The sequence below is a fragment of the Rutilus rutilus genome (assembly GCF_951802725.1).
Source record: "Rutilus rutilus genome assembly, chromosome: 2".
NCBI classification, from domain to species: Eukaryota; Metazoa; Chordata; class Actinopteri; order Cypriniformes; family Leuciscidae; genus Rutilus; species Rutilus rutilus.
The window spans coordinates 53,739,411-53,754,042 of record NC_140210.1 but is presented as its reverse complement, the minus strand read 5'-3'; the positions used below and the strand labels follow the sequence as shown (position 1 = coordinate 53,754,042).

General features: G+C 40.6%; 1 protein-coding gene and 1 long non-coding RNA gene across 2 annotated transcripts in view; one reads left to right on the top strand and one right to left on the bottom strand.

The window, feature by feature from the left end:
* LOC311279710 (uncharacterized protein) overlaps window positions 1-14,632 on the bottom strand; it is a 54,984-nt gene that overhangs the window by 13,611 nt on the left and 26,741 nt on the right. The window contains exon 5 of the mRNA XM_084391389.1: window positions 5,455-5,775. Within this exon, the coding sequence (XP_084247515.1) occupies window positions 5,455-5,775 (321 nt within the window). The remainder of the gene's footprint in view (window positions 1-5,454; window positions 5,776-14,632) is intronic.
* On the top strand, window positions 3,506-5,183 carry LOC311286705. Its single transcript, XR_014626623.1, has 3 exons — window positions 3,506-4,156; window positions 4,232-4,342; window positions 4,426-5,183. It is a non-coding gene; the product is annotated as an uncharacterized lncRNA (long non-coding RNA).

Genomic DNA, 14,632 nt, shown 5'->3' with positions numbered 1-14,632 from the left:
AGTCATGTGGGTGGTTGGCTTTAAAAGCTGCAAATGGCTTAGACATACCCTATGTTGGATATTTAGAGTTGGATATCCAGGTACTGGGTAGAACCCTTCCAGGACGGGGGGTTTTGGTGGTGAAAGATGCCCCTCGCACATTACAACATTCCATTCCTGGGCTGTTAGGAATGAATGTCATTGCTCAGTGTTATAGGGAGTTATTTGCACAACAGGGTGAAGATTTATTTGCTTCTCTATGTGCTGTTCAGGCAGAGGCCTGTTGGGAGTCTGCTCTCCGCTACTGTCGTCGCCAAGATGTGTGCCATTTAACTCATGAGGGTCGGGTGCGGGTTTTAGAAAAGGGTGGGGAGTTTATACCAGCTGGGTCACTTAAGTTTATTAAGGTCACCTGCCCAAAAGTCCCACATACGACACCTGCCACAATGTTGTTGGAACCTGGAGGCTCAGATCTTGCCCCAGGTTTGTTGTTGTCCCCATCATTACTCCGTGTTACTAATGGTGTGACATATGTTCCGGTAGTTAATGTAGGAGCCACTGGTGCTACAGTCCACTCAAAGCAGGTGTTGGGGATGTTACACTCAGTAGTTGACATTCAGGCAGAGCAGCTGAGTTTTGAAGGGGAGAATGGAGAGGTTGCCCTAGTTAATATACATTCTGCTGGTGAGCCACCTGCCTCCACTTCAGAAGCCCTGGCAGCTTTACACTGGTCAGAGCTTTCACCTGAAGAGGAGACTCAAGCAAAACAGCTGTTAGAGAAGTATAGCGATGTCTTTGCTAAATATGATGGAGATCTGGGTTGTACTGATGAAATTGTACATGAGATACCTCTTTTAGATAACACACCAGTTAGACAAAGATATAGGCGAATACCCCCTACACAGTGGCAGGCTGTGAAAGACCATATCAAACAGCTTATGGATAGCAAAGTGATTAGGGAGAGTAGCAGCCCTTACGCATCACCCATTGTCCTGGTGCAAAAGAAAACTGGAGAGCTACGGATGTGTGTCGATTACCGCCAACTTAACGCCAAAACAAGAAAGGATGCCTACCCATTACCTCGCATTGAGGAGTCTTTGGACGCCTTGTCAGGTGCCCAGTGGTTCTCAACCTTGGACTTGGCTAGTGGCTATAATCAAGTTGCTGTTGCTGAGAGCGATAAGCCAAAAACGGCATTCTGTACCCCCTTTGGCCTTTTTGAATTTGAAAGGATGCCATTTGGACTATGTAATGCTCCCGGAACTTTTCAGAGGCTCATGGAGCGAATATTTGGTGACCAGAGTTTTCACTCAGTTCTTTTATATCTGGATGATGTCATAATTTTTTCTTCTTCTGTGGTCCAGCACTTGCAGAGACTGGAGATGGTCCTTAGTCGACTCCAACAGAAAGGGCTTAAGGCAAAGCTGAGTAAGTGTCACTTTTTCAGGAGGGAGGTGCAGTACTTGGGACATCGTGTGTCCAACGAAGGTGTGGCCACTGATCCAGAAAAGATATCTGCTGTGAGTAACTGGAGGAGGCCCTGTGATGTGACTGAAGTTCGATCATTTCTTGGATTTTGCAGCTATTATCGTCGCTTCGTCAAGGGGTTTGCCCAGTTAGCGGCTCCACTTCACCAACTAGTGGCGGACGTGATTAAAGCCGCAAAGATGAGTAGGACCAGGCCAGCTGCAGTCCTACCCAATATGTGGACTGAAAGATGTGAGAGAAGTTTCACTGAGTTGAAGAGGATGTTTACAAGTGCTCCCATTTTAGCATTCGCCGATTTCACCAAGCCTTTTGTCTTGGAGATAGATGCTAGTCACCAAGGACTAGGTGCAGTCCTGTCCCAGGAGAAGGATGGAAAATTGAGACCAGTGTCATATGCTAGTCGCTCATTGCGTGGTTCAGAGCGTAACATGGAAAATTACAGCTCCATGAAGCTGGAGTTCTTAGCATTGAAATGGGCAGTCTCGGAAAAGTTCAGAGAGTATTTACTTGGCAGCAAATGTGCGGTTTATACTGACAATAACCCTTTGAGTCATTTTCAGACCCTGAAGCTGGGGGCTACTGAACAAAGATGGGTTGCTCAGTTGGCAGCTTTCGACTTCACCGTGCATTACCGACCAGGTAAAAATAATGCTAATGCTGACTCTCTCTCTCGTCAATACAGCACTCAAGCAGAGACCACAGTTCCGGAGACTGACCAGCTGAGAGTTGAATCTTACCAGCCGCCCATTCCCGACAGAACTGAGGAAGCCATGTCTCATCAAATTGGAGTCCTTCTAAGTCGATCCAATACTGATCTGGCAACGTTGCAGGGGGCGGACCCTGTTTTGAAAGACTTTCTGTCTCTTTGGAGACAAGGAAGGTCTCCCAGCAAGGAGCAGCGGGCCAAACTCACCAAGGATATACAGCATCTCCTCCGGCAGTGGGATCGTATCCTGGAGAAGGACGGCGTGCTGTACCGAAAGACAACTGCCCCTCATGGAGAGCCATACATGCAGCTACTCCTGCCCCAGTGTCTCCATCAGGAGCTTCTCCGGGGGCTCCATGACCAACATGGACATCAAGGAGTACGACGGACTACTGACCTGGTGAGGCAACGGTGTTACTGGCCAGGGATGGGAGCGGAAATCGAGAAGTACTGTCAGAACTGCCAACGCTGTGTGCTGTCTAAAGCTGTTCAGCCCAGAGTAAAGACTTACCAGGGGGTTCTGCTGGCCAGTCAGCCATTGGAAGTACTTGCTATAGACTTCACCCTGCTTGAGTCTGCAACAGACGGAAGGGAAAATGTCTTAGTCATGACAGATGTTTTCTCAAAGTACACACAGGCAATTCCAACCAAAGATCAAAGTGCCAGTACAGTGGCGAAGGTCCTAGTTGACTGTTGGTTCTATCGCTTCGGAGTGCCTAAACGGATACATTCCGATCAAGGGAGAAACTTTGAGAGTGCACTCATCGCACAGTTGTGTCAGCTATATGGGATTGAAAAGTCTAGAACAACAGCATACCATCCCCAGGGGAATGGTCAATGCGAAAGATTTAACAGGACCCTTCATGACCTCCTCCGATCACTCACTATAGAAAAGAAAAGGGCGTGGCCAAAGTACATCTCCCAGTTGGTGTGGGCATACAACACCTCTACCCACCGCTCCACTGGTCATTCTCCTTACTCATTGATGTTTGGTATGACACCTCAACTCCCCGTGGATTTCCTCTTGGGGGCTACTGACACAGAGGAAACAAGCTCTTGGGATGAATGGGTCTTACAGCATCAGGAACGACTTCAGGTAACTCGTGAATTGGCCCGTAAGAACATGGAGGAGGCAGCAGATTACCGGCAACGAAACCATAACCAACAGGTGTGTGATAAGGGTTTCACAGAGGGTCAACTGGTCTATTTAAAAGATCACCGTTGCCAAGGTCGTCGCAAGATCCAGGATGTCTGGTCACCAGTACTGTACAAAGTTGTCAGGGCACCGACCGACCCTGGTGGGCCCTACACGGTGATATTGGTTGATGGAACTGGTAATGTCCGGCAAGTCCACAGAACAGAGATTAAAGCATCACAACTAGAGACTATACCATCCGTAGCAAAGGTCCCTGAGCCCTGCACAAAATCTACTTGCCCAGAAAGTAACTTGACTTGCAGTGACGAAGATGTCCTTACCTGGATAGGAGAAGTAAGACCTATTCCAACCGCTGCTGTCACTACAGATCTGCCACCAACGGCTCCCAACGAAGCATCGGAAACACCAGTAGGAGAGGATGAGAGTTGTGACGAGGGCAACGATGACGAGGTGGGGAACTCCCCACTTCAAGGCAGGTCGCCAGGTCTTCGACGCACCAGACGGGCAACAGCTGGGAAACACCAGAATCCTCACAATTTGCCAAGGTCTGCAGTATCCAGTGCCAATGTGGGGATGGTAGGGGCTGCTGCATCCCTTGGGGTTGATGTTTGATCGTCGGGGACGACGACACCTTTTGGGAGGAGTGAGTGTGGGGATCTAGGCAGGCATACAACACAGCTGTATCACATTCACTCAATCAATCATGTGATCCGTTGTAAGGTCACATGACTAATCAGGAAGTGATAAATGTTTGCTGGCTGCAAGGCAGACTCTTTCGTGTTGAGGCTAGATACTGTTGTGTGAGTTGGGCTCCCTTTTTCATGCAGGTAAAATTGGTCATTTGCAGAGCATGTTTAATCACTGCCATTGAATTTTAATACTTATTTATTTTATTTGATTAGGGTAATTCTAGAAGCACGTGTCTACTCTTCACGGAGGACACAGGCTTCTGCATGGAGTTTTGACATTTATGCGATCACCTCCAGTGTGACTTGAGCTGCTGAGCTGCACTGGTAAATGCCTCAATATGTACATTTACCATTGAATGTTTTATACCTGCATTGAAACATGTTTTAACGGCTTTCTCTGTCTGTAGCAACGGAACGTTCACCTTTTCTCTGCATGTGTTAATGCGCTGTGGGACAGTTGAGCATACTGAAAAGTAGGCCGATATTTTCTAGTTATGTTTTAGTTGACACTGTTGTTTATTGAGGTTGGTAACTAACATGCTTGGTTTCTTTTGAAAAGGGACCAGGCCAGCCACTGTTTTCCTGTAATTAATAGGCATTTCTTTATTGCTTCCTGTTGTTTGATTTTTTTCTTTGTTTGTTTGGTTATTCATAATTTTGTCACTCATGTGCTACATTCATAGTATTTCTTATTTTGACTAAGTGTTGCCATTTATGCTGGTGATTCTCCTCTCTAACTATGTCTTCTACATAGGTTATCCTTGTACAAGGCCGGATCCACACTGATGCTTTGCCCCTTCTCTTCCGGGGACCACACTGGGAGAGACACTGTATTGGTGTGTACTTATAACTGCAACACGGTGTGATATTTTGTAGTGGTATATAAAGATCTTAAGTGTGTAGTGCCTGTTGTGTTGCATGCTTCGACTGGTGTTGGGTGGCTGTCTCCTGTTTCTGTCTCCCCAGGGGCCTCCTGAGCAGGGGTTTTGCATTGGCTGATCCGACCTTCCTAGATTGAGGAAAAAATCCACCAGTCATTTATCACAGTATTTTTAAGATTGGTTTTAAATAACTTTTCTACATCTTTTGTACTAATGTAATAAATTTGGAGTACATTTACATTTCTGCCTTTTGTTGATTGTCCCTTTGCGGGGATAAACGTATTATTAGCCACACTACATTCACAGAAAGAGTTGGGGTTCCTCCTGCCCATCATCAGGGGGTGGCGTAGTCAGACTTAAAATAAGGTATACTGCATGGCAGGTACCACAGAGACATACACACACAATAGCAGATAAAGAAATTCAGTGTATTTGCCCTAGTTACTGATTATCTGGCATCTTTTAGGGGTTAAATCCAAACCACAGTATTTATATCAGTATCAGTATCGTGATGTTGTGGAGATCATTATAGGTTTGAGGGTCTCAGTTATTCACCTGTTAAAACCTCCAGATTCACTTCAGTGTAGGGATCTATATCGTAAGGGATATCAACTGCACACTGGTACGTCCCAGAATCCTCTTCTCTCAGATCTCTGATAGTCACAGTGAAGACTTCTGAACTTCTGTCGTCATACAGAGAGAATCTTCCAGCATCAAACCATTTATCTTTAATATTAGTCTTGATTTGGTCTGTGCACTTTGACCACTGTCCTTTACAAAAATACTTTTTATTGTCTGTATATCCTTCATCATATTTGCATTTGATCGTGACTCCTCCTCCAGAATATCCTGTCACACTCATAGAGCTCACGACACCTACAACAAACCAGCATTAAAACACTTTAATTTACACAGAAATTAACTTCTTCAACAGTCAATAGAACAACATGAACTGAAGTTAAAGACTCTCCTCATCAATTCTGTGCTGTTTTTCATGATTTTCTCTGAGTTCAGATTCTTACCAGGAATCATCAGCAGAGTGAAAGTCCAGATGATCTTCATTCTTCTCTCTTATTAAATGATCTTCTCTGTTGTTAGTAGATTCAGTTCTTCTGAAGCTCTCAATGTGTGTTCAGAAGAGTTTTGAGTGTTTCTTTCCTGGTTACATGTTTAACATGAAGAGCTGAATGTGACAGAGACGCCCACTTCCCCTGAGAGAGAGAGAGAGAGAGAGAGAGAGACAGAGAGAGAGACAGAGAGACAGAGACAGAGAGAGAGAGAGAGAGAGGGAGAGAGAGAGAGAGAGACTTTGACTTTTTAAAGCAATTTATTCCACCATTAAAAACTTTTTAACATCTAAAAAACATAATTTATCACAACATTACCATTTAAAAAAAAAGATCTTCACCTTCTATACAAATTAAACCTTTGTTTACACACCATCTCTTCTCAAACATTAGGAGATTACAATTCATTTTATTAAATTCATATTCTAATCTTACCTTGGATTCAACCAAGGCCTTGAATAAATTAACTATAGTAACTTTTTGTCCTTCCATTTCAATTTTATAAGCCTTCCAAATGGCTAATTTGGCTTGACCAAAAAATTTGAAAAAGTACAGATTTCCCACTTATCACAAGAATACTTACACCCCAAAATAAACACTGTCTTTGAAAAAATTATCCCTAAACTACTCAAAATTGTATCCAAAACATTAAAAAGCGGAGTTAATTTACAACATTCACAAAAAACATGAAAGACTGTGTCAAGTTCATTACACAAAGTACAAAGTCCCCATATTGGTCTACCTGTGATGTTATATACACTTCTGGAAAAAGAACTTCTGAATAATTATTACCAGACATAAAATTGATTATATATATTCCCACAAAGATGTAGGAAAAGATGTTTTCAAATTCTTTAATATATTTCCAACAATTCTCTCTGATCTACCTCCAATATTTGTAGTAAAAAGTTGTACTGAAACCCACTCTCTATTTGTCAAATCAATCAAATCTCCAGCTTTAGTTATGCCAGCTAAACCAAAGCTAGAAAAATAAAAGTATGGGAAAACCAGGGATTGTGAAAAAGTGGTTCATTAAAGCCGAAATGCTCTTTTCGCTCTGTCTTAAAATAACTCCAAGCTTCAAACACAGATCCATAAAACTTAATCTTAAACATATCCTTTACAACATTTCCTGAGATCAGAAACATTTGCTTATCAAAACCCATCTTGTTCTTCCCCCATAAAATGGCAAGACCAAAACTGATCCACGGTACAGAAGCCGAAGAATAAAGCAGTTTCAGGGCAGTTTGTAACTTTTCACCCATGGATTCATTGATGAATCAATCCTTGACCGCCCTCAATAACAGGAAGACAAAGAACCCCTGGAGGAAGCCAATAATGGCCACCCCAAAAAAAGTCAACAAAGGCTTTTTGAAGTTGCGATAAAAGTTCTTTCGGAGGGTCTAACACTGTTAGACGATGCCACAGCATCGAGGCAGCTAGATTGTTCACTACTAACACTCTGCCTCTGTAAGAAAGCTGGGTTTGAATCCATTTCCATCTCTGGAGTTTGCCTGTCACTTTTTCTAGAAGTCCTTCCCAATTCTTTTTCATAAACTGTTCAGTCCCAAAGAATAGCCCAAACATCTTTACACCTTCTTTATTCCAAAGACACTGATGTGGAAGTTGCGGTAGATGCTGATTTAACCAATGACCTAATAATAAAGTGTCTGTTTTCTCCCAATTGACACGTGCTGAAGAAGCACTTTCATAAATGTTGAGGCATGAGATTAAATGTTTAACATCATCTTCAGATCTAATGATCACTGTGATGTCATCGGCATAAGCTGTTAATTTCACTGATGAAATATTTGAGAGACAAGATGATGGAACTGACAACCCTTGCAGCTTCTCTCTCAACATCTCAACATTCGTTCAATGGAAATTGTGTACAAGAGGCCAGATAAACTACAGCCTTGTCTCACTCATCTATGTACAGAAAAAGGTCTTGTCAGAAATCCATTAATTTTCAGCATACTATAAACATCTGTATACAGAAGTCTTATCCATGAAGTAAACTGTTTTCCAAAGCCAAAGCCTTCAAGTATTTTGAACAGATATTCATGGTCAACTTTATCGAAGGCTTTTTCCTGGTCCAAACAAATAAGACCAAGATCAACCTTATGCAGTTCAGTTAAATACAACATGTCCCGCACAAGAAAAAGATTGTCAAATATAGACCGCTTTGGTACACAATAGGACTGATCTTCGTGAATAATGGATGCTAAAAATTCCTTGAGACGATTTGTCAGAGCTTTAGATAATATTTTATAGTCAGTTCCCAAAAGAGAAACTGGTCGCCAGTTCTTTAATAGGCCAAGATCTCCTTTCTTGGGTAAAAGAGTAATTACCACTCTTCTGCAACTCAGGGGTAAGATTTTTGAATCAAAACTTTCACAAAACACATCATACAGATCCTGTCCGATGAGGAACCAGAAGGCCTTGTAGAAATCAGAATTTAAACCATCCAACCCTGGTGATTTTCCCGAGGATTGCTGCTGAACAGCTTCTGTTAACTCGTGAAATGACAAGGCTTTATCTAACTCAGCTTTATCTTCTTCTTTTAAGGTGTGGGAGTCCATCTAAAAGCTGATTAGTTGTTTCAAGGTCACAAGGTTGTGCTGTATATAAATCTTCATAAAAAAGTAAGCTTTGTGAAATTATTTATTTCTTCTCCATTATCTCTTTTCCATTTGGCAATTTAAGATAGTCCATATTTTTCTTCTCTCTAACATTCCTCTCCAATGAAAAAAAGTAAGTCGTAGAAGAGTCCATGCTGTTTAAATGAAGATGTTTTCTCTGTATGGAAGCACCACAACTTCTTTTTTCATACAAATTCTTTAGAATCAAATTGCACTCTTTAAGCATTTGTGCAGTTTCTGTCTCTTCACCATCAGCGATGGAGCTGCTAAGCTTAAGAATTTGCTCTTCCAAGAACTGGACCTTTTCTTTCAGTTCCATCATACGACCTCTTGTATATTGCTGACAAAAGAGCTGGATCTGTACTTTTCCAATATCCCACCACTGGCCTAAAGTTTTATACTTTTATACTTTAGTTTTATACTACACTGTAAAAAATTTGTAAAACTCCCAAATCAAAAATGTCAATTGACCGATAACATCTAAATTTTTCAATTGGCCCAAGTGAAAATCTGTACATTTAATTTTAGAATTTACAAATTTTTTACAGTGTATCTCTCTCTCCACTCTCTCCAAAACAGAGTAAAAAATTGTACAAAAGACTTATCTTGCAATAATCTATTGTTAAAACGCCAAATATTATGGTGGGAAGTGCTCTGTGTTATGGTCATAGATACTGCAATATAATGATGATCAGAAAATGAAGTTGGCAAAATTGTACTATTAAGAAAACTTCCTCTATTATTCTTTTGAACGTAAAATCTATCAAGTCTTGCACCAGAGACTGTGTTAGAATTAACTTTCAACCATGTGTATTGTTTATCTCTAGGGAAGGCTTCTCTCCAAACGTCAACAAGATTGTGAAACTGAACAACGGTTTTGAGAGTTTCAGACGATTTGTGATTAGGTTCAACATGATTCCGATCCATAGTGTAATCAAGAGTACAATTAAAATCACCAGCTAAAATTATTATTCTATTTTCTGGAATTTTTTAAATAACACTTTTTAATAAAAAAAAAAAAAAAAGGAACTCTTTCTACACCATCATTCGGAGCATAAATGTTAATAAGAGAAAAAAAAAATAACTCATATAACTTAAATTCTATAATTTGCATTCTGCCAGGTATTATTTCTTCAGCTCTACTATCTTGTATTTGTATATCTGAAGAAATAAGAACTGCTACACCGGCACTAACATTTGAACCATGGCTAAGGAAAGATTTACCTTTCCACTCACTTTGCCATTGCACCTGATTATTCAAATCTGTGTGGGTTTCTTGCAGAAAAACTATACCCAATTTTTTCCAATTAAAAAAATCAAACAAAGCACACCTCTTTTCAGCACCACGACACCCATTAACATTCAAAGATCCAAAATGTAAGGATGCCATGATGCTGACTATTAATAAAGAGACAAAAGGCGTCTGAACACAGGTTATAAATTCTTTTCTCTCCATCAAAAATGAAAAGAAATTTTCAAACCTTCTTTACATTACGATTTACCGTGTTTTTTACCTTTGTTATTATTTTCTTAAGGCGGTATATAACGCTTCTGTCTGCTTAGTTCTTCAAAGGTTGCTTTGTTCATTGCCATTTTACACACGACACCAAAAAACGCTTCAAATCAGGGAAAAACGACTCAATTTGTGGTTTACGAGCTCCTTTAGTACTATCTAGAAAGTCATTGATTTGTTTTACTGTGTATAATCTAGAGCCAAAAGACTCTGATCTTTCAACATCATCTACATCAGAAAGACTATCTATGCTCTCAAGGTCATTATCTGAATCATTTTCAGAAATAGCATATCCTGAACTCACAAAGGACATCTGAGTATAGCTTTCTTCTTCAGCTGCCTCTCTTTCACCTTCTGCTTTATCATCTTCTATAACCGTCTGCTCTTTTTCTGATTGTTTGTCTTCTTCGTTTATTATCAGTGTAGATTTTTCTCCACTACTATTTACAATCTCTTCAGCCGTATCATGATATTCTACATTTCTTAAGCCTCCATCAGTGTTTTCCTGTGCTGTTTCAACAACAGGAACGGGGCCTAGAACATTATTTTGTTCAACTTGTTGCTCAATTGTTTGCAAATTAGACGACTTATCTGTTTGTTTATTTGGACATGTTTGTCTAACATGCCCGTGTTGTCCGCACGAGAAACACCGCATGTGATCTGAGCTAATAAAGATTGTATAATCTTTGCCTTCGTGTGTAAGTTTCACAGCTAAGTTGAGCGGATCTTGTTGCTCGTTCAATATCATTTACGTAAAGCGTCTAAAAGACATAACGTGCTTGATATTCTGATTTTTCAGACCCAGCGGAATCATTTTTATAGGCGCTGTTAATCTGCCATATCTTTCGAGAACGCCTTGGATACTTTCGTTCTTAATGAACGGAGGAACCTTCGATAGTACGATTTTCTTTGACGGACTCGATAACGGCATTACTGGCACAAACATGTCATTAATCGTAACCCCGCTTTCAACCAAACCATCAACCAACTGAACATCGGCAAGGAAAACAACAACAGCTTTGTTCATCCTTGAAGCTGACTTAATGTTTAACCCACCAACCTGTTCGCTGACTGCAACCACCACATCTTCCACAGATATTGAATCATCAGGTGTGCATTTCAATCCATGCTTAAGAGTCAAGCGTGAGAAATCTCCGCTTGACCCCATTATGTTGTCCGACCTCAGTCGGCGCTCAACCAAAGTTTGTTAATTAAATTAAATCCTTTAACGAAATCTTACAGAAAGTAAAAGAAAGAAACGAAAAAAGATTAAAGTAACCAAACTCTCAAAAGCGTGCTCCTGAACTCTTCTTCCCACTTCCTACTACCCACAATCCCCAGAGAGAGAGAGATTGATAGATAAATCCATAGATATCATATATAAAGGCTAGATGTCTTGTGCGCGCTGCTGGCCAATGGAGGTCGACGTCCGCACATGGCGGCCATCATGCCACAGGCAGCTCGCTCACTCGTTTAATGGTGCATGGACTTTTAAATAACCATAACTTGCTCAATTTTCGACCGATTTTCAAACGGTTTGGTTTGTTATAAATGTCAGAGATGTAGTTATGACACTGCATACATACACTGCATACATATGAATAATTATAACATACATGTTCAAGCATTCGGAATTATAGCCACGTTAATAACGTTTGTAAGAAACCAAACCGTTTGTAAATCCGTCAAGATTTCAGCGAGATAAGAGGATCTGTGTGCGTGCTGATCATTCACTTTACATTAAGCCTGCCTGTGACAAGATGGCCGAACGGTGATGCCGGAAGTGACTGCGCCATAAGTCATCTAGCCTTTATATATGATATCTATGGATAAACCGGGAAGTAAAACTAATGCTTCACATATGGTTCATGAACACGCAGATGCAGAATAGAAAGTGCAGATAAAACTATTTATACTCATATTTTAATCTTATTTTAAAAATATCTATTTTACAGATATTTTAACTGAATTATTATTTCAAAGCCTTAGCCCTCTGAGGTCTGAGCTGTTTTCTGGGCCCTGGAGGTGTTCTGACATGCTCTGACATTTGTGCTTATTTCTGTTACTTGTGACATTTTCATGGCTAAAGTCTGATTACACTGTATTTAGCACAAACTCTGCTACAATAATATATCAGCAGCATGTGTGTAAAAGTTTGTAGTTTTGAGATAATGACATTTATGCGTGGTTTGTGAAAATACAAAAAAAAATTCTCACTGAAATAAGGCCATGAAACCCCTACTGATTATTTCTTCACAAGACTTTTGAAAATTGTATGACATAGCCTAGAATATTTGCTCTAAAACTATGTGAAAATCACCCTGACTGCTCATTCAGAGAAGACAATATATTGATTTAAAATATTTACGACGTGTTTTGTGTGAGAAAGCTCTATGCGTGAGCTCATTAATATGTATGGATTTCACACCTGAGAAAGACAAAGACCCTCCTCCAACTGCCCTATTAGGAGCTATCAGGCCCCTGTCATTCTGAGCAACCTTGCACAATACTGTAAATGAGGAGATTTAAAAAAGAATGGCTTTTAGATTGTTTGGATTTATTTACACAACATAATCCAAATAGACACAACAAATGGCAAAAAAGCACTTATTGAAAGACAGAGACCTTTGTGCCATTCCTAAAAACATTGTACATACCTTTCATTTCCAAGGTGTTTGATTTTCACTTTACCATGTTCATGTTCCAGAGACTCATGTGAATGTTGAAGTCAGCAGGACTCAGTGGCATCTGGGCCCTGAAAAAAAAAGTGAACATACTGATATCAAGAGAAAGGCCTGCACGATTTTGGAAATAAATATTAGATTTTTCTGGTTAAAATTGCTTTTTAAAATTCACAGAATACACACACACACACAAATGTTTCCAACAATATATAATTTAATGAACACCAGGTTTGTTGTGCCTTGTAGGCATAGGCTATGCGCAGTTCTGGGTAATAACAATAACAATAGATAGCAGTATAAATCTTCTGTGTGCTGCTTGTTTTTCAAAAAGCACAGATCTTACTCTGCACATTCACCAGACCTTGACCTCCCTCGTAAACGGGAAGGTAGAGAGCTGCTGCTCGAATCCAATGTTCTCCACTCCAAAAAAACTCCACAAATGTCTAGCCTGGTAATACCAAACTCTGCTACTTCGCTTTGCTTTGTAGACAGAGTCTGGCATGGCACAATTGAAAAGTGTTTTCTTTCTCGCGGGGGGCGCTTGTCTGAAGTTTAAACCCATTGGTTACCCGTAAGCCAATCACATAACGTTTGGTTATGGCGTGTGTTATGCGCATGCTCAGCCGCATCTAACTTCCACTGTAAACACATGTATGATGCGAAAACAAAACCATCGAGCGAAATACCGGAGTAAACGTGGCTGTGCGCGACTTTTGCAGATTATTTGTGAAGTAAATCTATGCATCCACGGTACAATCAGCGTCTACGTCACGGCTCTCAGCCCGCCCTCTGTTCGTTGATTGGCCCGGCCGTCCGAAAGCCGGTGGAAAACTGAAAGATAAGCTGCTATCTCAGACTTACTACAGAAGCGAAATGAAATTGAGCGGAAGTAGGAAGTCTGACGTAGTCAGGCTAACAAATGTCCACTCTGTTTTGCAAATCAATTCTTCAGGCGGTTCCATTACAATGAGTCTGTGCCATAAAGTTGAGGCAGCCAGATTATTCACAACCAGGGCCCGTATCCCTAAAGATTCTGAGAATCCTCTCAGAGAGCTCCTAACTTAACCTAAAAATTCCTTGCCAGGAGTTTTAGCTTAGAAGTGATTCCAGAACATTTTCAGTGAACTCTGAGCAAGGAATGGATGTAAAATCCTATCTTAGTGAGGAGGTGTGTGGTTGACCCCGTTGCTAGGTATGAGTCATCATTTCAAAAGCCGTGATTGGTTGATCCTACAAGTTTGATGAAAATGAACTTTTGGTGATAATGAGCAAAGGATGTACCCTCAAATCAATAAACATAATTATACACTCTAATCTTATGCAGACTGTAATTGTAAATAATATTTCACATTCAAGAAAATATCTGGAAAATGAATAGTAAGCTGTAGGGGTTATAGCCTAACATTAGAATCTAAAATATGTGAAAACTTAAGCTCATTACACCCTGTTCAAATAATGATTCGTGTCTTATTTGCTCATATTAATATCCTAGCTGGCATATTTTGTACTTTCACTCCCATATGGACCCCATTGAAAACAAGATGGCCTATCTCAAGGGGCTGTCCTTAATGAAGTAGAAATTGCAACGTTACAACTCAGTGTGGTCTTAACGAGGGTAACACGGCTCAGCTTTTATCAATGTCTTTGATTGCTGGCTGGTCTATTTATGAAGGCTTGTTAACAAATATCCTACAAACACAGAAAATGGAGAAAAAAAGGAATCGCAAACCGAACTGGACTGAGGAGCAAGGTTTGTTGCTGGCCCAGTTGGTGAACGAACATAAAGGTATGTTACGAGGAAAATTTGGCACTCCTAAGCCACTAAAA